Source organism: Furipterus horrens, unplaced genomic scaffold (assembly GCF_987537825.1).
Source record: "Furipterus horrens unplaced genomic scaffold, mFurHor1.1.pri manual_scaffold_5, whole genome shotgun sequence".
Lineage (NCBI taxonomy): Eukaryota > Metazoa > Chordata > Mammalia > Chiroptera > Furipteridae > Furipterus > Furipterus horrens.
This window is the reverse complement of record NW_028327175.1, coordinates 128,353,005-128,379,615: the sequence shown is the minus strand read 5'-3', so window position 1 is coordinate 128,379,615 and position 26,611 is coordinate 128,353,005. Positions and strand designations below refer to the sequence as shown.

At 39.7% G+C, this 26,611-nt stretch overlaps 1 protein-coding gene across 2 annotated transcripts in view; it reads left to right on the top strand.

Annotated features, from left to right (window-relative positions):
* Positions 1 to 1,799: 1,799 nt before the first annotated feature.
* Positions 1,800 to 26,611, top strand: part of METTL9 (methyltransferase 9, His-X-His N1(pi)-histidine) — a 38,038-nt gene continuing 13,226 nt past the window's right edge. The window contains exons 1-4 of one of the 2 annotated variants that reach the window (XM_090277768.1): positions 1,800 to 2,200; positions 14,929 to 15,119; positions 16,231 to 16,440; positions 17,875 to 18,059. In XM_090277768.1, the coding sequence (XP_090133894.1) occupies positions 2,036 to 2,200; positions 14,929 to 15,119; positions 16,231 to 16,440; positions 17,875 to 18,059 (751 nt within the window). In that variant the 5' untranslated portion in view covers positions 1,800 to 2,035. The remainder of the gene's footprint in view (positions 2,201 to 14,928; positions 15,120 to 16,230; positions 16,441 to 17,874; positions 18,060 to 26,611) is intronic. The other variant, XM_090277767.1, reaches the window with a different exon arrangement.

Here is a 26,611-nt window from a genome sequence, read left to right as displayed (position 1 = left end):
GGTCCAGTATTGAGTTTATGCATTTGATCACACTGTGCTTTGATTTTTTTCTGGGCTTGCTAAGTGCAAATAACATGTATTTGAGTATTTGTTGATTATTATAGAGTATTGTAATGTGTGAGCAATTTATTTTTCTGGACCTGCTGCTCAGGTATAAAGTGAAAATCTCCTTTTGAGATGCTAGGCTCTGTGGCAGTCAGCTGACCTCCAATCCTTCAGACTATAGCAGCCATCTAGTTGCTTCTTGTTCATGTGACGTTTTTGCAGTCTCAGAGTTGCAGCTCATCAGGCTTATAGTTTGGGGGTATACCTATTTATGTCCTTCATAAATGAAATATGTCATCTTATATACTCTTGCTGCTTTCACCACCTCCCCCGACCCACCCTCTTTAAAGGTTTTTGTTTTGCTTTTTGGCACAGAGCTGTTTTACCTGTGACACTAATCCCAAGAGACAGGAGAGATGACATAGTTAAGGAACTGAATTATTTGACTTGCTACTATAGTTCTTTTTTGATGATTTGGACCAGGACCACTACAGGTTTGAACTAGACTTAGTAAGATGCAGGCTCTCTGGGGTTTTGGCAGGAAGCTGTCAGGGAGTATATTGGAAAGAATGCAAAGTACCCTCCCCCTTTCCTACCCCATTCTTTTTTTGTTGTTGTTATAGCCTATGTCACATTAGGCAATAAGATGTCCCCATTAGGGAAAGGTGTTAAGCTGAGATTCTTAGAAGCTAATGAAAATGTTTGTGGGTAAACGACTTTGTTCCCTGTCAGCAGATTGCTGTTCCATAAATGACAGCCTTTGAAGTGCAACATTGCAATTAACAGAAAGGTTGATTTCTTTTGAACTAAGAGAAAAAATATATATACATATACATTACTTCTAGTGTGGTTAAATTAAAAGCATTTTCTAAATAAACCTAGAAAGGTGTTAAAGTTAGGGAATCCATGAACTATGTTACTCCTTAGTTGCAGGTTGGGTAGCAGCAGGAAGAACTTGAGACACAGGAACACAGTGTAACCCTTCAGTTTTGAAAGGTTGCTAGGTCTCCCGGAGCTATAAATGATCAAAGAAACATGCGGGTAAGTACTGTTCCCAGAGCTTGGTTCGATTTGGGGTCTTCGTTTTTGCCCAGGGTCGCCGATAGTACATCAAAACATAACTTGCAGGTGCCCCAGTTCCAACAACAGCAGTGCCTTCACTGATGCTTCTTAGAAGCCAGTTGCAACTGGCCTGGCTTGGGGGATCGGGTGGGGTGGCATCCTTTCCCCAAATTCCTGTCTGGTTTGCAGCCCCGGCAAAAGAAGGAGGTGGGGCTCTGGCTCGTTGGATCTGAATGTAAATAGGAAGCCATGCAGCTGAGCCAGTAACAACGAAGAACTGGCAGCGTCAGTCTCCCAGGCCTTGATCTGAAGTCTGGAGAGATGAGACTCCCCTCTTGAGCCCCAGGCAGATTTGCACAACCAGGTGAAGGTCGGGCAGGGTGGAGGATGAATGGCCCAGAAATAACAACTAAGGCGAGGAAAGACCAGAAGTCCTGCGACCACCACCTTGGAAGGACCGGGAAGTTTCAGTTATCGCCTTCAAAAGGGATCGCACCTGCCCTAAAAAATAAAATAAAATTACCCCCGCTACTACTGTACACTGAGTACCAGAGGACAACAGAGACAGGGGCGTGCTCAGGGGAACGCCCGCTCCCTTTGTCCCGCCTCCTGGCCGGGGTGGCCGGCTGATTGGGCAGAAGGAGCGGGCCTGGACCAGATCGCGCCCCTCAGCTCGTCGTGTTCCGGTTGGAAACCCGGGAAGGTGGCAGCAGCGTTCCACAGCCAGCCGGAAAGGGAAGGGAAAGGGAGGCAGGAAGGCCGCACGCAGCCCGCCCCTCCCCTCCCCCGCCCTGGCCCCACAGGGGCTGGATGGGCCAGTTGGACACGATGGCTCGAGACTCGGCTGCAGCGGCAGTCCAAGGTGGCGGCTCGTCTTGTTCCTCACCTCGGGGCCCATGGTGATCGGACCCAGCGGCCGCTGCCCCTGATGAGACTGCTGGCGGGCTGGCTGTGCGTGAGCCTGGCCTCCGTGTGGCTGGCGCGGAGGATGTGGACGCTGAGGAGCCCGCTCGCTCGCTCCTTGTATGTGAACATGACGGGCGGCCCGAGTGGGCTGGCGACGAGCGCCGGCAGCAGGAAGGAGAACCACCAGGTAAGGGCCCGGCCGGCGGGGCGGGGCGTGGTTTACCCGGCCTTCCCGCGCTCCCGGCCATTGTGAGAGGCCGCAGCCTCGGCCCAGTGAACAGTGTCCCCGCTGGGCATTTGGCCAGTGCCCACGGTGCCTTTTGTTACTTGTCCGGCTGCTGAGACCTTTTGTATCCCCATCGCGGGTCCGAGCGTGGGTGCCCCGGACTCTGCGTTACTCCCGCGCCCCAGGCAGTGGCCGCAGACGCTCGGCCACCTCAGCCCATGGCGGTGGGCACCTGTCTAGCACCAGGTGTGAGGTATAAACGAAACACCAAGTCCGTCACGCTGAACACTCTCCGTACCCCTGAGTCAGCTCCTCTTTTTGTCTGGTTGACCCTCAGATCATACAGAGGGTCACAAAGAAATGTAACCGTGCATCGCCATTCAACTCTCTGGGCTTATCTGGGGTACATCTGTTGGAAGCACAAAACTGTTTGACAGGCCCTCGCTCCCACCCCACCCAGCCTTCCCCTGCTGCCTAAGGGAACATTGCCGAACTTTGATGTTGTCTGACCGGAAAGATGTGGCAGGAGCTGAGGGGATGAAAGCTTTTACAGGGTTTTAAAAAAAGGACTGGACTGGAGTGAATTCTAAGAGTTGTAGTTGATGCAGAGGGGCCGCCGGGCTGCCTTTTCATTAGCTTAGTTTTGTGCTACCGAAAGAAGTATGTGCAAATCAGCTGTAGAATTAAGGGTGAGATATTTCATATTTGACCGTAGTGTAATTTACAGTTTACATTCATTGAAAAGAAACTTCTGAACTCTGCCAGAGTGTTGGCTTAATAGCTAGCATTTATAGTACAGTTTGCCTTTCCAGAGAGCAAAATCCAATTATTATTACCGATTTTGTGTCTCATAATTTTCATAGACTTCTCATTTTCCTCTCTTGCTTTTCTTATGTATGCCAGGTATTCAGTGAGTTTACACTCAGGTTGATTTCATGCGTTTTAATGAAAGTAAAAAATTATCTAAGGAGGTAAAAAATTTTATTTTAAAAAGTAGCATTTAGTTCTGAGTTAGCAAATATTTAAAGTGACCCCCTTTTTTACAATTTTGTTTTAGTAATCCCACAGTTATTGCCATTTGTTAGGTAATAATGCCTATGATATTGTGAGGAGTGTGAATAAAGCTAGTAGGTGATCTTAAGTTGTAAAACTACATTCTTTGCTATGGATTAATTACTCACACTAGTCATTTTTAGATAAACAACTTAAAAGTACTGTGGTGATAATGTATGCTTACCAAATGTCATATTTCCATATGGAAAACAGGCGATGGTGTAAAATGAATTAAAAAGGTCATTTTCAACAGTTGGTAGAAATTTGGTTCTGGATAGGGTAAAAAGGAGGCTTATTTCCATTGACATGTAATTATGGGTGAGTGAGTCTCTTAGCTGTAGGTGTTTGTTCTAACACTTGTCACGACTGTTCTTTGCAGCACACTTAATATGTCTTCAGTGCTCATAAAATTGGACATATTTTAAAAATTGAAAAACCGTTTAAGCTTTTTGAGTTTTATGGAACCTAGGTAGAATTATATAACCTTAGAATATCTCCAAACAGAGGTTACTTTCTAATGGTGTGCGTTTTTAAAGCTGAATCTGTCAGGTTCTAAGGAAAATTAATAGTGGTTTCAGATACCTCATTTACCTCATTGTGCTTTGGAGACATTCAAGTGTGTATGTATGCATGTTTATGTGAATCTGTGTTTGTGTGTGTGCGTGTATATGTGGTTTGTGTGTTTCAACCAGTTGCGTTAACAATTTGGCAGCTAATTTCTCCAAAGTGAAGACTAATTTGGTGATTTCTGAATATTTAGGGGGAGATTATCTCTTTTTCTTAGAATGATCAATCCAGACATTATTTTGAGATGATATGGTCACATTATGAAAATATCCATAAATAAGGCTTACTACGGCAAAAAAAATCTTGTGTATGGAAACCACAGTGAGGTTAGGTGGTATAGGAGACTGTCCTCTGCTTTATACAAGGTGGGGCAAAAGGAGGTTTACAGTTATGAGTATGTGGAATGGTTTATTCCTGTATTATTATTTATTAATTATTGTATTTCATATAAACAACTGTAAAGCTAATTTTGCCCCAACCTGTATTTCAGGATCTTGGATTTGCTTTATAAACTTTGTTGCTTATGAAGTAACAACTCTAATGATTCCCCCTGCCCCATTAAATTAATAGTTTCACACAATGTCTTATGATGTTCTTTTGGGTGTGTGGGTTCCATAGCCAGTGACATCTATTTCTTTTTTTTTTTAAATGCTTTATTGATTATGCTGTTACAGTTGTCCCAATTTCTTTTCCCTTTGTTGCCCTCCACCCAGTAACCCCCTTCCCTCCAGTTGTCCCACGCCCCTTAGTCTATGCCCATTGGTTGTGCATATAGTTCTTCTCAACATCTTCCTATCTACTCCACTCCCTCCTACTATGCTTCTTAATTCCTGTACCATCTCCCTCCCTCTCCCCCTTCCCACTCCCCGCTGACCTCCCCCCAGAATGCTCCCCATACCTATAATTCTTTTCCCACTCTCCTTGCCTACTTAGTTTGCCTTTGTTTTGATTCCCTAGCTTCTATTGTTGGTTGTTGTGATACAGTTTTCACTTTAATGTTCATAGTTTTGATCCTCTTTCTCCTAAACAAGTTCCTTTAACATTTCATATAACAATGGCTTGGATCTGATGAACTCCTTCAGTTTTACTTTGTCCTGGAAGCACTTTCTCTGCCCTTCTATTGTGAATGACAGCTTCACTGGATAGAGTAATCGTGATTGTAGGTTTCTGCTTTTCATTAATTTGAATATTTCTTGCCAGTCCCTTCTTGCCTGCAGAGTTTCTTTTGAGAAATCAGCTGACAGTCTTCTTGGGACCCCTTTGTGTATAATTCATTCTTCTCTCTTGCTGCTTTTAAGATTCTCTCTTCATCCTTACTTTTTGACATTTTGATGATAATGTGTCTTGGTGTGGTTCTCCCTGGGTCCAGTTTTTTTGAACTCTCTGTGCTTCCTGGACCTGTAAGTCTATTTCCTTCCCCAAGTTCAGGAAGTTCTGCTTCATTATTTTTTCACATAATTTTACAGTTTCTAGTTCTTTTTCTTCATCTTCTGGCAACCCTATGATTCAGATGTTGGCCCACTTATAGCTGTCCCATAGGTTTCTGAGCCTCTCCTCATTTTCCTCACTTTTCATTTCCTCTTTCTGCACTAGCTGACTGTTCCTTCCCTATGTTCCGATTTGTTGATTTGATCCCTGGTTTTCTTGCCCTCACCACTAGTTTCGTATGTGTTTTCGTTCACTTCAGCAGGACTAGCCTTCATTCCTTTCCTGTCTTGTTTAAGATCTGCTGTTAGGTCTGTAGGCATTCTTATAACCAAAGCTCTGAACTGTGCCTCAGAAAGATTCCCTATCTGCTGAGCTGTTACATTAGATATTTGCTGTCTGGTCAGCTGCATCAGCGGGATCTCTATCATGATCTGTGCCATCCTGACAGTTTTGTGTTTACCTTTCCTTCCTGTGTGGGGCTGTCACCCTCCTATGCTATAGGGGGCAGAGCCCCGTGCACTTGTCACAACCGGGCGACCCTTCTCACCATGCTATGACATTTTCTGTGGGGGTGGGGGTCCAAGATGCATTCCTGCCATTCACTCTGGTCTGCAGCTGGGGATGCTCCCCAGGGGCTTCTCACCTTCCCTTAAATATGGGCGTATGTGCTTACCGCTGTCCCGCCACCATCCCCGCTGCTGCCGCCGCCAGGACAGCTTGAGTGCTCCGCCCTGGCTTCGCCCCTCCTACTCGTCCGGACAAGCACCACTTCTTTATAACTTCATATGTTGGACTTCCAATTATTTTTTGGAACTTCTGGTTATTTCTGGTTTTAGGGTAGCTGTATTCCTTCTTAGTTGTGGAGGGAGACAGAGTGTGTCAGTCTAGGCTTCCATCTTGGCCAGAAGTCTCCTGATGATATCTATTTCTTTTGGAGTTGCATGAAAATAGGGTTATGGATTTGATAGTACCCTAGTTAGCACTGCTTTCCTTATGGTTATTTTATTAAGAAATTATTATGGAAGATTCTATGTTTAAAAGAATTCTTCACTACTTTAGCACTTGGGTTTAGTTACTGTAGCCTACAGATGCAAGGCACCTTTGAGTTAAAGCAGTTTTAAAACTATCGTAGCAGCACCATTTTCATTTTGGGCAAGAGAAGCAGGGACTGGCTTCTGTTAGAGTAGGGATATGTCTGGTGTGCCAAATTGGTCTCACTGACTTTTTTGTACAGCATGTGAAGTAAATTACATTTTTAAGTGGCTGCAAAAAAACAAAAAACAAAAAACAAAAATAACAATATTTTGTAATGTGAAAATTTCTCATATGAAATTCTAATTTCAGTGTCCACAAATAACATTTTGTTGAAACAGAGCCACCACATTTATTTATCTGTTGTCTGTGACTGCTTCCAGACTATATCAGCAGAGTAGTAGTTGCTACTTTGTGACCTGGAAGCCTAAAATATTTACTATCTGGTCCTTTACAGAAAAAGAGTTTTCCCCAGAGAAAAATTTCAGTTTCCTTAATCAGCACATTCTAAATCACAGGTTGCAAGGTGGGTCGATTGCCTCAATGGGGAGAACAAGTTATGTCTCTTTTCTGTATTGGCAGACTTGGGACTTTAAAAGAAATTAACAACAAAAACTTTGGATCTAGTCTTTTCTATGCATTGCACCTAGTACTTTAAGTTGATGCAATTATATAGGCCTATTGAAACTTAAAAGAACCCTTAGGCCTCACTAACTAGGTTCCCGGTAATAATAGTCATTCAATATCGTCTTAATTGATGGAATGAAAAGAGAATTGTTATAGAACTCCCCAGAACCAAGCCAGGACATTTTCTCCAGATGACTTACTGCATGGCTTTTTACAAGTACAGGCAACATTCAATATCTGCAATTATTAAGGTGTAACCTAAAATTGCATGTGTATATTTGACTTTTTTTTTTTTACCTTCTTATATAAGCTCAGAACTGTGCTATGCCACAAGTGATGATGGATTCAAGATAGATTTACTATGATTTGGGTTTTTTCCCAAATTGAAAAATGTCTGGACATCTGAACCGGAGGTCAGAGGTTGTGCTAAAGGATAGATTTGGTCTCCTAACTGCCCATTTATCTGTGGAGGTGGACTGAAGTTGGGCATGAGTTAATGCTTAAGGCAGTCAGCCAGCTAGTTGCTGATGGATTTGTGTCCTCTGAACTGCCTTCGAGGACCAGGATGCCTTTGCGGCTGAATACCAGAGTTTTTGAAAAAGAGTTCTTTTCCTTCCTTACAGCCTGTGCTGAAACCCTAAACAAGTGTTTGCTTCAGTTCCTGGAATACCAGGATTTCTCTCCTGTTGGATATACCAGGAGCCTTTATGTGCCCTAGGAGATCTTCGAAAGCCAACCCCGTATAGCTGAGGTTTGTGAGTTAAACAAGGATGGTAACTTCCAATAAAAGACTGTTGTTTAGACCCTCTGAAGCTTTGTTCACACTTCAGGATTATAAAATACTAACAATGAGTATTTGAAATGAAAATTGACGATTATTTATGAAATCAAAGCTGAAACAACTTGATCTAATCTGTATAAATTGTTCCCCTCTATGGATGTGAGGGTACCTTGTTCCTTCACATTGAAATCTCACATAAAGAACGTGTTGAGTTGGTTTGTGTCATTAGTAGAAAAAGAATGAAGGGTTTGACTGTTTATGCCTGTGTTGTGTTTAGATGCATGAAGGTGTCATTGGCGAAATGTGTGCACTGATTTGATTGCATTGCAGAAACTTAGAATGTGACTTTTGAATTCTTAACTGTCAAAGTCAATATCATTGGGCTTGATCTGACTATGCCCTGTAGTAGAAAAGATTCTGTGTTCAGGGGCCCCATTAGTGGAGCCTTTCTGATAGTTTTTAGTGGCCCTGAATGCCTCAGGTCTTTGGTTACTTACGGCTTTTTAGAATGGCTGTGTGCCCAGACCGACTGTGGGTTTTAGGCTTTCCCTTGAACTTCAGTTATCCTCTGACTGAATTTTGTGGATCTTGGACAGGGAGGGGAATGAAATCTGCAGTTATTGGGCTACTGTTTTATGCCAGGTACTTTAAATATATTATCCCCTCTAATCCTCATGACAACTCTGGGAAATAGATGGTACACCCCCACTTTACAGATAGAAGGTTGAAGCTAAGAGAGATGAGACTTGATCAAGAGCACAGGTCACAGATGGCAGAGTTGGGATTTGAGCCCTGGTCTGTCTGCTTTTTCCGTTACTTCATGACAACCCTTCAAGGAAACCTGTGAAACAGACTGCCTTCTCAATAGGAAATGGTTCCCACATCCATGCCCCTCTGTATGGTTGGTGAAGTTATGTAAACGTGTGCAGAAACACTAGTTGGAGTGTTTGCAGTTTGAGTTAAACAAGGGTAGGACAACTGCTCCAAGTGCTGGCCTTCATACAGTTTGTATGCTTTTTATCAAGTTTAAAGTCAGAAAAAAATATTTTACCTGTGGTTTTTATTTTTCTGTCACCAACTAATTCTCCAGTTCTCTGACATCAACTAAATGTCCTACTCTAATAACTGGAGTTAGCATCAGTTCACATGTTGAAGGGCTCAGTCCCACAAGACTGCCCTCACTTCAGATGCTTGCCACCAGTCACTGTCCACTTGGCTAAAAATTCTGGGATCCCTCACCCCCATGTTAGATAATTTGCTAGAAAGACTCATGTAGAGTTTAAGAAAACACTTTACTTATGTTTACTGGTTTATTGTAAAGGATACAACTCAGGTGCTGCCAAACAGGAGATACAGAGGGCCAGGGTTAGGGATGGGGGGTGGTGCAGGCCTTTCATGCCCTCTCCAGATGCACCACCCTCCCAGCACACCAGTGTGTTAAGCAGCATACAGGTTCCCAGAACCCTGTTGTTAGGAGTTTTATGGAAATTTCATAATTAGGTGTGATTTAAATCATTGGCTTTTAGTGATTGAACTCAGTCTCCAACCCCTCATCCTTGCCTGGAAGTATGGGCTGGGCTGAAAGGTCCACTCTCCATCTCATTAGCTTACAGAAGTTATTCTTATCACTGAAGAGGTTTTACGGGCTCTGTGCCTGGAACCGAGGTTAAAGACCAAATATTTGTTTATTATACCACATTACAAAAATCAGGAAGTTGGTGTTTGAAAATAATTTTCTGGTTCTGCTAATGTTCTCCAATCCTTTATATTTTGGAATAAAAGACCATTCTCTCATACAGCTCATGTTTGACTGGTTGAGAAACCCCAAAAAATAATGTCAGGAAAGTTTCTAACTCTGTCCCTCTGTCTGATAAGCAAAGATTATTTTATAGGAAAACTGCATTTCTACTTTGAAGGAGTGATTCACCCATCAAGGTTATGTAAAGATTAGGAGATGCTCATGGGCATAATGAAATCTTTAAGAAAGGACCTAATACACTGTTACTCTGATTAATATCACCCAGTACCTTTGCAGAACATCTGTCATCTACCTGATTTGGCTGTTTTTTTTTTTTTTTGTTTGTTTTTTGGCTAATTATTAGTGTCTTTGCAGTCTTGTTGCTGTGATTTTTAGAAGAAGTTATATTTAGTTATCACGTTTTACTCTATACTTGGCATCAGCAGATGATTGCATGGCATAACTCTGGGTTGGTTTGAGTTTGTTATTTAAAAGATTTACTTATTCTTTAGATTGAACAAAATTTGAGTGAGCTTTAAGAGAAGATGCTAAGATGAGGCTTTTTCAGATACTGTGGTCTCCAGCTGAGGAGTCCAGCCTGGCACACAGTCCTTCCAATTTGAAAATTTAATAAACATAATACTTTGATCTTATCTGCACACCTTTGTCTTTGTGGTCCTTGAGGAGCACACATTCAAAGAACTTATCTGCTTGGAAGTGCACAGGAACCTACAGACAGGCCACCCTGTGCTGCAAGCTCATTACTGCTTTTCATTGAAGCTGGGTTGTCTCAGAGAGAACTCCAGGGAGATTGCCAAGGGTTGCAGGGGCTCCCTCAACTATTTGCTCTCTAGTTGGCGTGTCATCTTAAGGGCAAGGTGGCTGCTCATTTAAGGTCTGAAGGTCCTGGCCAAGATGATAACCCATTTCTTGTTTTTCTTGGTTTCTGATTCCCCACTCTGGACCATAAGTCCCCTAGACCACTGTTAATTTAGATAGTTAGGAAACACTACTGGAAACTCAGAACAATGACATTTTTTTTGGTAAGCCCATGTACGAGTTCTTAGGCAGTGGTGATTTTGCCTCCCAGGGACATTTGGCAATGTCTGGAACATTTTGGGTTGTCACAACTAAAGGACTGCTACTGGCATCTGATGGGTAGATGCCAGGAAAGCTGCTAAACATCCTACAGTGCGCAGGACAGCCTTATAACAAGGATTATCTGGGCTCCGATGTCAGTAGTGTTAAGTTGAGGAACCATGTTCTATAATAATGTAGTTGCTATCTAGATCAGGTTATTTTTTTTCTCTAAGCAAATCCAGTCTGGTTTAATTGAGCAGCATAGTCCTGCTTTTCTTTTCTGAAAGTGAATCTCAAGCAGACACAATGGGTAGAGGTGAAGAGAAGCTTCTTTAAAAGAGTTCCTTATAGTCCTGGCTGGTGTGGCTCAGTGGATTGAGTGCCGGCCTGTGAACCAAAGGGTCTCTGGTTCCATTCCCAGCCAGGGCACATGCCTGGGTTGTGGGCCCAGGCCCCAGTTGGGGGCGCATGAGAGGCAACCACACATTGACATTTCTCTCCCTTTCTTTTTCCCTCCCTTCCCCCCCATCTCTAAAAATAAATAAATAAATAAAAATCTTTAAAAAGAAAACCCTCTCTTTAAAAAAGTAAAAAATAAAAGAAGCTCTTCATAAAACAGCATGCATCTTGTTCAGGAACTTGAATCAGCTGGAGCTGTTTAGGGACCACAGGCCTCCCATTATTCAGAAGTAAATGGGTGCCTAGTAAAAGGTAGGTGTTCAGTCAGTGTCCGTTTTTGCTTGCTCATGGTAATATAATTTTGTGGTGGGTGGGTGGCTTTAACCACTGCTTGCAGAACTGGATTTAAACAAGGCCTTGCAAAAACCTTAGAGATTCAGAAGTTGACAGAAACCCAATGACAGTTGGTTATCCTTGTGTTCCCTCCAGGATTTTGCTAGAAAATCCGAATTCTGTTAGACTGCCTGTGATTTTTAACAATAATTCATCTGATGAACATTTATTATTCATCTGAATCTGTGCCAGGCATAAGTCAGTTATCATCCCTATTTTATGAAACTTTCTGTTTACCTGGGAAGGTTGACACTGAACGTGCAAGCTTATAGTTATTCAGTTTACTGATCATAAATGTCACTGCGGAGATATATGGGCTGTGTGAGAGGGTATTAGAATAGCGTGGGGGGAACCCAACCTGGTCTAGAAGTTCAAGGGAAACATAGTTGAGGAAATATTTAGGCACAGGTCAAATTAACCAGGTAGAGGGAGTGAGTTGGGGTGGTGAGAAATGTAGGGGACAGAGCAATTACCATATGAAACAGCTGTGGGAAAGGACCCTTTCAGAAAAAGAAGGGTAGTATCTTGTGACATAGTGACCAGGTGTTAATGGGTTGGTAAGGATTCATGAGGTGAGGCTGTGGCAGAATGGGCAAATCATGTAGGGCCTCATAAACCAGACTGAGCATTTTGGATTTTATCCTAAGACTTCTGTGAAGCAGGAAAGTGGCATGATCAGATTTGAACTAACAATTTGCATTTTTAAAGGACTTTGCTTGATCACTTAAAACTTCAAATCACTTTTAATTTTTAGATGTGTGTTTTAAAAAAACAGCTTTGTTGAGATATACTTCATATTCCATAAAATCCATTCTTTTAAAATATACAGTTCACTGGTTTTTCGTACCGTGCATTCACAGAGTTGTTGCACCACTCTAATTTCAGAATATTTCCATCACTTCAAAAAGAAACCCATTAGCAGACACTCCCCATGGTTCCATCCCCCCCAACCTTTAGCACTCAATTTAATTTCTGTGTCTGGATCTGCTTATTCTAGATAATTTATGTAAATTAAATCATATAATTTGTGGCCTTTTGTGACTGGATTATTTCGCTTAGTGTAAGTTTATTGATGTCGTTGCATGAATCTGTATTTCATTCCTTTTTATGGCAGAATAATATACATACTCTTGTATTCATTCCTCATTTGATGGCCATTTGGGTTGTTACCACATTTTGGTGATTATTAAGAATGGTGCCATGGAGTTGACATTTGTGTCACGCAAATGGTCAGGAGGAACATGGACTTTCAACCTTTACCTTTAAAGAGAGGGCTTCGCTCTTTATTCTGCAGCATATTTTGTTCCGTAAGCAGTTTCTTTTCGGAAAGGTGTGCATGGCAGTAAAGGTTCAACCACATGTGTTAATGTTGATGAATTGAGAGAAATGCTGTTTAAAATGTGGGTTTTCATTTTAGCATTTGAAAGCAATGTTTGCAGTTAATGGTGCCATGTATTGCTTAGTTCTGGAAGTCAGAGGTCAGAGTCCATTGTTGTTCTAGTTTTCCATTTATATAAGTCGATGCCAAGGAATTCTTAGCCTCTCGGTTTCACCTGAATGACTTCTTGCCCACATTAATAGAATGTACCTGATTGCCTATTACCAAGGAGGTAGCTTTCATCTTGATTAGTCATTTCAGAGAATAAAAAAATGAATATCAGAGTGGCGTATTACAGAGTTCAGAATATGCACCAGAAGGTCACAAGTATTAAAAAAAAAATGATTTTTGACCTGCACTGGGCATACCTTGAGGCATAGTGAGTATTAAGACCTAGTTAGTGCCTGGATGCTGTGGCTCAGTGGATTGAGCGGCCTGCGAACCAAGTGTCTCTGGTTCAATTCCCAGTCAGGGCACATGACTAGGTTGCATGTCAGGTCCCCAATGGGGGCGTGAGGGAGAGGCAACCACACAGTGATGTTTCTCTCTCTCTCTTTCTCCTTTCCCTTCTCTCTCTAAAAAAAAAAAAAAGTAAAAAAAAAGAAGTAGTGATTAAGGATGAACATTTTTAGACCAGGGAAAAAAACCAAAGTAAGGCAGTGAATGTAAGAAGCTTCAGAGCTTGTCATATAGAGTTGTAAAAATAAAATTAGTCTTCAATTTCAAGCAGTTTTGGTAACAATGTTTACATGGTAAATTAACACAAATCAATCAACAATTGGAAAGATTTGGTTTATCTAGTTTAGGGTACAGGGTTTGTATAAAGATTAGTCAGTCTTTGAAATCTTAATGTGCCTGTTTGCTTGTTTGTATTGGTTTATAACTACCCAAGATTTCACCCAACATTTATCAAGCTTAAGATGATGAGAAAATTGGTCTACCAATTGTGCAAGCAGTTCTTGAGCACCTACTACTGATAAATGGTCATATTTGTCAGGGGGAAACAAGTTACTTTTGGCTCTGTATTGGGAAAAATTGATTTTTTTTTCTTTTCAGCAGAGAATGGGTTAATAGTAACTGGTTGGCTCTATGATTTTGTCATTGTATGTAATGGGCTTACTCTTATTTATCAGGCCACCTTACGAGAAGCTCATTGCTGTTTTTATTATTGAGTTCTCCTGAGGGTCTGATCCTATACTGAGATTTGCCTGCAGTATCTTATTTAATCCTCTCAGTACCAGGATAGATACTAGTAACATTTCTAGTGTACAGATGAATGAATAGTCTCAGAGATTAAGTGGCTTGTCTGAGCTCACACAGGAATGGCAGAACCAAGATGTAATTGTGGGGCTGACACTATAGCTGATGCATCCTGAAGTCTATTTTCCCCCTTCTCCAGTTCATTGACTAAATGCAAACGGAAAACATTTATTGTGGAAGGTTACATTTCATCCATAGTGGAGGTTCTTGAATTTTGTTATAAAACACATATTCTGGTTATAGCCTACTCCTGGAAATCTGGTTCTTAACATATTATTACTTTGTCTTCTTATTGATTGCAGTGTGACCTTAAGTAACTTTTTAATATTTCTCAAGCACAGTTTGCCCTGCCTGTAAGAATGTTATATGACCTGGTAAAGCACACCTCAGTATTTTAAAGGTCTGTATATAGTCTACAGGATGAAAGGCAGCTGGTCACTGAAGTGTTAAATTTTGCTGCTTATTCTGCCATTGATTTGTTTGGTGGTTTTGAGTTAAATCATTGCATTATATGACTTTTTTTTCAACCTAAAAACAAGGTTAATAATGCTAGTTACGGCTTTCTTATGTTGCATCTCAGTGAGGAGAGGCCAGCAAAGCTTTCCTAGATCTAAGGGAGAGGGTACTGTGGCTGAGTATTGGGCCAGGGTCAGATCACCTGGACTGTGGCCTGGCTCTGCCACCTACTAAGCTGCATGACTGGAATTCTTTTCCCCGTCCCCTTGCTTCCTACCCTAAGGGTTAAGAGACTTAAATGAGAAATTACCTATGAAGAAGTGTTTTATACTTTATAGGTATGAGTATAAGGGAGGATGATTCTCCTCAAAGTGCTATGATTTATAATATTTGGAAATATTTGAATTTAACTGTCTTCTGTGTTTGTTTTTGGACTTCTTAGAGAACACTTCAGCTGTGTGTTTTAATTTTTATTCTTCTTCTTTTTTTGTTTTTAGTGGTATGTGTGCAACAGAGAAAAATTATGTGACTCACTCCAGGCTGTGTTTGTTCAGAGTTACCTCGATCAAGGAACACAGATCTTCTTAAACAACAGCATTGAGAAATCGGGCTGGCTATTTATCCAATTATATCACTCCTTTGTGTCATCTGTTTTTAGTCTATTTATGTCTAGAACATCTATCAATGGGTAAGTGAATCTTTTTTTTACCCTTAGGTTTAAAAAAAGAAATGAAAAGGAAAAGAAATCTTGTTCAGGATGTTGATCACCTTGGTAGTGACAACACTTGAGCTAGTGGAAATCCTTGGCAGTAGATCCAGTATCTCAGTCTTCTGTGCTTAGGCTTTTTAAATTCACCTAACTTGATAAATAGCCTCATTAGTCTTAGCCTGTATTTCTCTGATGGGAATTACTTAGAACAGTGCTTCCCGACTTTGATGTCTGCAGGAATCACCTGAGGATCTGCTTAAAATGAAGATTCTGAGTCAGTAGGTCTGGAGTGAGACCTGAGATTCTGCATTTTAAACAGGTGGTGCTGTTGCTGCTGCTGATTTAGCAGAGGGAGTAGCAAGACACCTGACCCCAAGCCCTTAACATAGATAAGCTGAGAAGTGAGATCTTTGCCTTAAGCACATGTCCCAAGAGCAAGTTTTTTGGGGGATCTATTTCAACCCAGCGGTGGGTGATGGCTTGTTTTGAGTGAAGGGTCCTGTATCTGTTCTTATATAAGGTCCAGACTTTTGTAAACTTATTATGGAATTCTCTATCACTAGAGTGGTTCTCTCATTTAAATTTATGGAAAAAGCTCTAGGAATTTTTTTTTTTTTTATCCTTTCTTGGCTACATTTTCAAACATCCCAAGGCCCAGGAATCCAGAATGGCAAAGAGAAAAAGCAACAGGGCTCAGTGCTTTAAAAGCCTGTTGGACCACTAAAAGCCACTGGTTTGGGGCCACTGTCTACCGAATGTCTGTATCCCCAGTGTGTCATCTGGTCCTTAAATATATTTTCAGGCACCTTGAGCTATTTCTCAAGATTTCTTACTTAACTTTCTTCATTGCTTATGTGAAATTGGCTGAAGTTTGCTTCAGCAAACAGTTGTTATTTTTGCATTGGTAGTTGAATTTATACAACATATATATGAATTTATATAACATATTTTAATCACATAATCATGTATACTGGACATTTTGTAAGTTCAAAAGCTGTTGGTGTCGAGTCACCAAAGTCACTCTGTATATGTTTATGAGTGGTGCATAACTCTTACTGACTTCCATTTTTGTCCCTTTTTTTTTTTTCAGGTTGCTAGGAAGAGGTTCAATGTTTGTGTTTTCACCAGATCAGTTTCAGAAACTGCTTAAAATCAATCCAGATTGGAAAACCCATAGACTTCTTGATTTGGGTGCTGGAGATGGAGAAGTCACAAAAATCATGAGCCCTCATTTTGAAGAAATTTATGCCACTGAGCTGTCTGAAACTATGATATGGCAGCTTCAGAAAAAGAAATATAGGTATAATTTTTAGACATGGTTTGGTGTGTATTTCTTGGTTTAAGGTGTATTTCTTTTTGAGAGCATATTATTTAAAAGATATGAGTTAGAAACACACATTTGAGAACTAAAAAAAAAACTTTCCATATTACAGTTAAGTAGTGATTGAGAGAGATCATCAGTATTTTTCTGTATTGTTGGGAGGAAAAGAGAAGATGGGAAACAACTTGGAAAGAGGAGATCAGAAGTAGGGACTTGTTAAAGGAGACTTATGTCTGTGTGATGTTGAACTAAGTGATTTGTGAGATCCCCCTTAGCCCCAGCAATCTGTCTGATAAAATCCTGGTGAGTCTGTGTGATGATAATTGAAACATATTCCTTCAGTTAAAAATTAATTCACCATTTCAAACCTTGGAATGTTTGACTTTTGTTATAACAGTGGTTTAAGTCATGCTGAATTCGTAATCTGACTTTCCCCTCACTTTGAAAAACATCTGTGTTTTGAAAATGGGTATGAAGAAGAAAGTGTTTGCATGTTCCCAAGCAGGCCTCATGATATTTTTAGAATTTTCTAGGTTATCTCTACTGTATCTGCTTAGTATTATCAAAGACTTGTTTACCAGAGATCCTTTTTCTGTCTCCTTTTCTCAATCTGTTGTAACATGCACCACCTACTACATTCTGATTGCTCTAACTAAGCAGGAGTGAAGAAGTTAATAAAATTCCCAAAGACTCTTGATACGCATATAAGATCTCTCCCTTTCTATGGATACAACACTGGGAAGCACTAAAAATGTTCTTTGAGAAAGAGAGAGGGTGAGGGGAAGAGAGGGAGAGAACGAGGGCTAACAGTGGTGTGTTAACTATGCTTTTCATGAACTTACAGTTTTAATGGAATGTTCTATGCTTTGTCTTCTATAAAGTTATTCAGAGATGAAAACCCTAGAGTATGAAATAATATCCCTCTTGGGAACAGATGTGCTCAAAAGATTATAGGTTGTAAATTGAAATTATGTGAATTATCCTCAGCCATTCTTAAAAATAGGAGAGACCCTAGGAATAGAAAACATAAATATATACTTTATGATTAAATTCCAATGAATGTTGAAAGTAGGACTTTTTGTTCATTAACTGATGTTCAGGAATTTGATACTCTAGTTTTATAGTCATTATTATCACCATGTCATCATACTTACTAAACATATGATAGGCTGTTGTGAAAAAAATTTATGTTTTGACATTTGGAAATAGGTGGAATGCTAAATTCAAAGAAATATGGTATCTATTTTTCTCTTGCCTGGCCCTTTTAATTCTGAAAATATAGATTATAAATGAAGATTTTAAATTTACTTTGATTTAGAAGACAAAGTGAGAGCCTTTACTGGCATCTCAAGTATTTTTAAAGATGACTTTAAGGGAGTTCTGTATCAATCCAGTTCTCTCTGATTTTTCTAGAGTGCTTGGTATAAATGAATGGCAGAACACAGGGTTCCAGTATGATGTCATCAGCTGCTTGAATTTGCTGGACCGCTGTGATCAGCCCCTGACTTTGTTGAAAGATATCAGAAGTGTCTTGGAGCCAACTAGAGGCAGGGTCATTCTGGCCCTGGTCTTACCCTTTCATCCCTATGTGGAAAATGGTGAGTGTGGTCAGGCTGCATCTTCACCACGATGGGTGCTTATTATTTGTGCTTCTGTTTTTTAGAATAGCCTGGAATTTTAAAGAATACAGTTAACACATGGAAAATACCTCCTTGATGAATGTTCATTTCAATGTGGATTTTATGGAACTCCAGTCCCTTTGCAATATTAGTAATTAATGCTCAGTGGGGTCTGCCGACTCCAGATGGAAAGCCTAACATGGGCGCATATTTTGTGCTTTTAAATAGTGTTTGCATCATTTATTTATTAGCTTATAAACTGAGTCAAACTATAAATGATGCCTTTTAATCTACCTGTATATACTTGTAGAATGTCATAGCTGTTTTGTATTTTACATCTTTTGTCCCAGACTCTAAAAATGATAAATGCTGTTATCTATTTTACCCTTCTGTGTTCCAGCATGTATCATTTCTTTGTGTAACATTTGGTTTTTTGATTTCATGGTCTTGCTCTTCTGCAATATTGAATGAAGAATATATTAAAAGAAATGGTTTGATTTCCTGTTCATATTTATTTACTTTGACTTCTGACAGTAGTCACATTGACTCATAGTTTTAGCTAATGGCTGTTTTCATTTCAGATCATGTTGAAAGTTATGACTTTAAGCCTTTTGTGTTTTTGCAAGTTAATGTACAGTAATATAAAATTTACTGATTATATAAGTAACACATGTTAATATTTTAAAATCTTTAGTTTTTAAAAATTTTACTGCCTAGCTCAGTCTGAGGTTCAAAAATGCTTTAAGAGCTGCCCTGGTCGGGTAGTTAAGTTGGTTGTAGTGTCATCCTGTACATCATAAGTTGTGAGTTTGATCCCTGGTTTGGATGTGTATGGGAGGCGACCAATTGATGTTTGTCTCTCACATCGATGTTTTTCTCTCTCTCTTTCTCTCTCAAATCAATTTAAAAAAAACTAAGAGCTTGCAGATATTAAAAGAAATTTGTTTTTAATCCTCACCCAAGGATATATTTTTAAGTTGATTTTTAGATTTTTAGAGAGAGAGAAGGGGGGAAAGGGAGGGAGAGCGCATGAGATATCAATGTGGGAGAGAAATGTCTACTGGTTGCCTTCTGTACGTGCCTGGACCAGGGATCAAACCCGCAACCTAGGTATGTACCCTGATCAGGAATCGAACCTGCAGCCTTTAGGCATATGGGACAAGGCTCCAACCAACTGAACCACCCTGCCAGGGTAGCTTGCAGGCATTTTTAAGAAATGCATGAATATTTTGTAAGCATTGTAGTTAGTGACTGTCTGTGAAAATCTGTATCTTAAGGAATAATGCTTATGTGCCCTTATAGCCTTGGGTTTGTGTTGCTGCTCACTTGCTCCTTCACTCCTTGTCTTTTTTATTCCCCCCTCAGGTCTTAGTCTGTCCGTATTTAACACTTACCAGTTAGATATGTGTTAATGATAGAAAAAAGGGAGATTTCTTTGGACATAGGAGGGAGGGAAAGATGTTCCCTCCCCCATGTCCATTTTTATATTCCTGTTGTTGAATTGTTTGTGATGGTAAAGAAAACACTGCTTTAGGGGTGAGTTTCTGTATGTCATACATGTGTTGTACAGTGAAAAACCCAGTAAGTGTCCTCTTTGATAGTTCAGTGACCTGGCCTTTTTCAGATAGAGCCTTAGCTCCATCACTCTGCATTGCAATCAGGAGTTGTCAGGTTGTAAGGTCCTAGTTTCCTGTGTGTTGTTGGGCAACCACATGGTAGAACTTCAATGCAACTTCCTGGCATAGCAGGAGGTGGAAGACAGGGGAAGAAACACCAGTTTGACCATGATTTTTTAAGTCCTTGTGTTTCTGACACTAAAAATTTAGGAGGAGTCACAAGAGGGCAGTTTCCAGTAAGGATTGAAAACAAGCTCCTTAATGGTGGATACAGAGTTGCCTGCTGAGTCCGAGGAGTCTATAGTGACACAGTACATCTGCGACAAGCAGCTTAGTTGCTGTGGGTTACCTAGAGTGACCCATAAATTTTGCATACTGCTTCCTGGTACTCTATTATGGCTTTTTTTTCCCTCTAAGTCACTGATTAGACCCTGGTAGTTTTCAGGTGATACTGTGAGGACTGGCAGGGCCAAGATGATCTTGCTGTGGAATTCATGAATACCTGGGTTGTTTTAAGGATAGCTGAGTGTACTTTGCATACTTGGCTTAATTTATTTTGAACAAAAAGCAATTGTAGATTAAATGATTCTTTGTGTAATTTTTTTGATTTGTCTTGAGGTTGTACTACAATGGTTTTGTTACTTTGTTTGATTTGGAATAAATGCAATATGTGTCTTTCTAATTTCATTTTATTTGGTTTACTGACCCAATATTGGTTAGGGGTTATTAAATCCACTGAGAATTGTTTTAAACATCCAAAAAAAAAGTGCAAAATATCAAATCAAGAAAAGAAGAATTATATTGCAAAAATGAAAATTTAGTGATGTATAATTTTTTGAATTGTAATTCTCATTAAAAGGTAATTCATGATAAAAAGAGTTTCAGCAGCTTGCAAGAAGGTATATAATGAATAGTTTCTTATCCTTTCCAGTTCCACAATCTTCTTCAAGTTTATTGAATATTTCCCTAAAGATAGGTGTATATATATAGTATGTGTAGACATGAAAAGTGGATTATATGATTAAAGCTCATCATAAATACTTTTGTTGCCACTTAAATATATCTAGGAAATTACTCCTTTCCAGGATATATGAGGTCTGTCCAGAAGGTATCCAGCCATGTAATATGAAAAATAGAGACATTTATTGAAGAAGATACAAGAGACAAGAAACATTGTACATAGGACAGTAATACCTCAATCTCCTTTGGAGTAGGCACCTTGGAACCTCACACAGTTTTCCCAATTGCCATCAACTGCCCCATCGTATTTTCCTGAATCTCATCTATGGTCTCAAATCTCTTCCCTTTCAAAGGTGATTTTAGTTTTGGGAAAAACCAGAAGTCGCAGGGCACCAAATCTGGGCTGGGGGGTGGGGGATGAGTCACCTGGGTGATTCAATGTTTCACAAAAAAACTGTGCATGAGACGTGATGCATGAGCGGGCATGTTGTTGTGATAAAGCTGCCAGTCACCTGTCACCCATAGCTGCAGTCTTCTGAATCATGCGAATAGTTTCTGCAGAGGAATATTTAAGCTTAGCGCAAAGTTAGATCCACTTTTGTTGCTCTATTTGCTGAGTCATTTTGAATGCAACGGCCACACAGTACACATGCTCCCTCAACGGTGTCTATCACCTCCACTGACTAGTACAGTGAAGTTGTTGTTCATGTATGCACATCTAGTCCACTCTCCTTGGCTGCCAGGTTACATTGATGTCCTACAAATTGTTCTTGTTATATTAACAATGGCTGGACTTTTTCCGGACAGACCTCATATGTGTCTGCGTCATTATCGGGCTGTAAGGAGTAGTATGCTGAAGCTGGTTTTACTGGCTCATGAGAACTGGTTGGTATCTTGGCAGGAATTTGGTGCCCTGGTTGTATACATGACCATTATTGCAGTTGACCATGGTGCAAGTGTTTACACCATGGAAACTGGCGCACATCATAGGTAGCCTCTCCTTGGAGCAGGTTGCTAAATTTACCTGCACACCACGGGCTGTGTGATAACTAATTCAGGAAGCCCCTTCCAGACACCAGCAGTTTGCTTTATAAATAGTAGTGATGTGAACATCCTTTTTAAAAAATTTTACTGATTTTTTTTTTTTTTTTTTTTTTAGAGACAGAAGGGGGGAATGGAGAGAGAAGGAGCGAGAGCAAGAAAAACATCAGTTTGTTGTTTTACTTATACATTCACTGGTTACCTCTAGTATGTGCCCTGACTAGGGATTGAACCTGCAACCTTGGTGCTTTGGGGTGACCCTCCAGTGAACTGCGCTATCTCGCCAGGGCTGACATCAGCATTCTTATGCAGGTCTGCTTTTTGCTTCAAGAAGTAAAAGGAGCAACTAGAAGTAGCTTTTAAAAATTAAAAGATTATTTTAGTCTTGGCTGGTGTGACTCAGTTGATTGGACCTGATCCCACAAACCAAAACGTTGTGGGTTTAATTCCCAGTCAGGGTACATGCCTGAGTTGTGGGTTCGGTCGCTGTTTCTCTCTCACATCGATGTTTCTCTCCCTTTATTTCTTTCCTTTCCCCTCTCTAAAATCAATAAGCATGTCCTTGGGTCAGGATTAGAAAAAAAGTTTACTTTAGAAAAGTGAGTCCAGAGTTGGTTAACTTAGTAATATACCTGCTCCCTTAAAGCCCAGAGCTTGCTGGCTTTCTTCGTCTTCTGTGTTACCAAGCATCACCTATAGGCATGACTAAACCTTGAAAGGAGAGAGTCATTATTCCGTTTTTTTTTTCAGCAGTGAGTGAAACCTCACCCAGAAATCTCCCCAGCACTCAGGTCCCTTTGGCAAAGATGTGGGCACATGCCCCTGTCCAACCAGTGACTGGCAAGGGCTTAGGATATACATAATGCACTCTTTGGGTCTGGGTCTGGGTGTGGAGTGGGGGAGTTGTCTGCACTGAGCATGTTTACACTGTGGGGCTGAGCTCACAGTAAAGGTAGAAGGGACTTGGCTGCTGAATACTCTATGCCACAGAATGCTCTCATTCATTTAAAAAGTATTTGCTGAGAACCTACATGCTGGATACAGTGAGCAAAAACCATGTACATATTGTTGCCCTCATGGAGCTTACACTCTAGTGAGACAGAACAGTAAACAAATGGCATGTCATTGGTGATAAGTGTTGTGGAGAAAATAAACAACAAAAGCATGAAAGGGGCATCTGAAATTGGGAGTTGGGTTTGGGTGCTTAGGGAGGGACTTCACTGAGAGGGTGTGACAAAGACCTGGAGCAGTGGTTCTCAACCTTCCTAATGCTGCAACCCTTTAATACAGTTCCTCATGTTGTGGTGACACCCAACCATGAAATTATTTTCTTTGCTACTTCATAACTGTAATTTTGGTAATGTTATGAATCATAATGTAATATCTGATATGCAGGATATATTTTCATTGTTACAAATTGAACATAATTAAAGCATAGTGATTAATCACAAGAACAATATGTAATTATATATGTGTTTTCCAATGGTCTTAGGTGACCCCTGTGAAAGGATTGTTCGACCCCCAAAGGGGTCGCAACCCACAGGTTGAGAACCACTGACCTGGAGGAAGTAAGGGTTAAGGTTGTATGATACACTCACAGGGCTGGAATTAATAGCCTGTGATCCTAACACCATTCACTGAATCATCTTTTCCTCAATGCTTTGAAGAACCACCTTATCATAGACTAAAAGTCCTGTCTGTTATGGCTCTGTGCTGTTAAGATTGATCTTTCATGTGTAAGTACCAAACGACTTTACTTACTACAGTTCATCAGGTGTTTTAATATCATAGCACTGCTGGGTCAGTGCCTGCTCAGACTTTTCTTGGCTCATTTATTTAACAGATCAACTTGGCCAGTAGCTTATCTAGTTCCCCTATATTAAAGTTATAGCTTAATTTAGAAATTATTGAGCCTTCCTAGCTAATAATAGGATGTATCTTCCAACTAGGTCAATTCTTTGTGTTCTTCAGTAACATGAAATTTTCTTCACAAAGGTGCAGCACAATTGTTGTTAGATTTATTCTAATGGTGTGTGTGTGTGTGTGTGTGTGTGTGTGTATGTGAGAGAGAGAGAGAGAGAGAGAGAGAGATACTTTAAGTAGGAATTTCTCTTTATCACTTTTTATTTAAAAAATTTTCCCAGCTTTATTGAGGTATAATTGACAAATGAAAATTGTATATATTTAAGGTACACAGCTTGATGACTTAGTATATATATGCATTTTGTAAATGATTACCACTATCAAGTTCATTAACATCACCTTTTTGTGTATGTGATGATATTTATTCTCTTAGGAAATTTCATGTATACTATACAGTACAGTATTCCCTCACTTATCATGGGTATTACGTTCTAGACCCCCCCTGCGATAGGTGAAAATCCGTGAAGTAGGGACCTTACATTGATTTTAGTATTTATATATACTTTAAGGCTTTATAAACCCTTCCCGCACACTTATAAACCGTTCCCAGTCCCTTATTAACCTTTCCCACTCCCTTATTAACCTTTTCCACACTTTTATAAACACTACTTATGTTCTTAAACATATTCTACACTCTTAAACCTATGTAACTTTAACAACATACGTATACAGTACTGCAAAATCCCGCGATGTAAGTGAAAAATTCACGATAAATAATTAAATATAATATTTTAAAAAATCCCATGATACAGTGAGGCCGCAATAAGTGAACTGTGATATAGAGAGGGACTACTGTATTATTAACTATAGTCACCCTGCCGTGAATTAGATCTACAGAACTTACTCATCTTAAACTGGAAGTTTGACTGGCATTTCCCTATCCCCTCCCCCCACCCCAGCCCCTGGCAACTATTGTTCTTCTCTCTGGTTCTAGGAGTTCGGCTTGTTTAGATTCCATGTATAAATTAGAGCATATAGCATTTGTATATTTTACTGAGCATAGTGTCCTCTAGGTTTGTTCATGTTGTCAACAAGGGGCTCTTCCATCATGTTTTAGACTGAATACCATGATATACATACACAAGTAGTTGATATTTTTATTTTTTGTCTTATCTAATTATCTTAGTATTTCCGATTTTTAAAATTGATTCTTGTGTTTTGAAATGGTTTTGCTACTTTTCATTTTCAGACATTTTCTTTTGGTCCAAGTGAATTGGTAGTTAATTGTAGAAAACGTTAATTAAAAACAGTGGATGATTTTGTCTTGATTTTGACTTTAATGAAATGTTTCTACCTTAAATATATGCTATCTTTTGGCTTGAGGTTGCTGTTGTTTGTCTTGAGATACATATTTTTTAAATCCTGTTTTCTTAAGAGCTTAAAAATATCAGGAATCACTACTGAATATTTCACTAGTGTTTTCATCACCTATGGAGATGCGGTCATCTTTTTTTTTTCCTTTGACTTATTAAACAATAACACTTTTCTAATATATATATTCACCCTTGCAGTTCTGTTCTTAGACAGAATAGTCTTGTAATGCATCACTAGATTGTCTTTACAAAAGTTTTACATAAAATATTAGCATTAATATTGATGAATGATAGTTGGTCTGTATCTGGTCTTTTATTTATTTGCATAGTGCTATCTGTGCCATGTTCTGATATTAGTGTTCTGCTGGCTTTGTAAAAACTAATTTGGAAGTTTTTTCTTTTATGGTCTGGAACAGTTTAAATAGCATGTGGTTTCTGTTCTTTGAAAGTTTAGTAGATTTCTCCTGTGATGGCAGCAGGCTGACACCAGTGAAGCCAGTGCTTTTTGAAAGGTAGCCTTTGGCAACTTTCTCACTTTCTCCCAGGTTCATTGTTCTGGTTAAATTAGACACAGTTAGTCTAAAAGCTCTTATCAGTCTAAATAGAACAAGCAAGTTTCTGGCAGGACTGTTTCCTGGAAAGAGCTTGGGCTTTGAGGGACAACCTGTATCAGAAACATGGGTCAGCCCTTATTACTACTTGGGCCTCTCATTAAGCTTAGTGTTTCATCTGTAAAATTGGGGCTAATACTGACCACAAGGTATGTTGTGAGGATTAAATAATCTGATGTATACGGTAGAGCCCAGCTGTGTCTGTCTCAGCACTGGTATTTGACATGTCAGATTTATTTCATCCCATCCTATTCTGTTACTTCGTTTTTATTTGAGGCATTGATCATATTTGTTCTCAGTTCTTCAGTTTGAAATATTTGTTAATGTCCGTTAGATCTGCCTGTGAAACTCCATTAACAATAAAAATCATAATTTGATGGCTTCATTCTGCTTTTTAACTTAGGCTCAAAGTTTGCATTTTCCTCGGTTTATGTGACTTGACTCCAAAGAGACTCAACTATATGCCAATTAGCCAGAGGTTCAGATTCTCTCAAATCTTATATAGCAGAGAGAAAGAAATGGCTTATTCTGAAAATCCTGTTACCGTATTTTGGTATGTGGTTTAAGTGGTCTTGTAAGGGTGTGTAGGCACTAGAACCATGTTTCTGTCTGTTTCCCTCTTTCAGTATTATTCTGTTCTCATCATGGGAAACTCAAATCAAAACAGAAAGCTATAGCTCAATCTTTTCCAGTGAAAATTCTGAATATCAGATAGTAGGAATATTAATACTGTTAGGAATTCAATAAACAGTCCTTATGGAGAGGGTTGTGAGGGCCGGTGGCTAGGGAATGAATGTGCTTCATGTCTCAGTTGAAGTGCTGAAAAAATATTTTTCTTTAGAAACATTGTTTAGTTGCATTTATATAATGGCATCTGAGAGCCTGCTACGTACCAGATAGTGCTAGGCAGTGGAACTACAAGGATATAAATGAAAAAAATATTCTTTTAGCCTTAAAATACTTATAGAATAGTACAGAAGATAGATGTAAATAGACAATGGCAGGATAGTCTGATAAATATGACCAAGTATTGTGGGTTTACGAAAGGTCCATTAACCCCTGGGGGA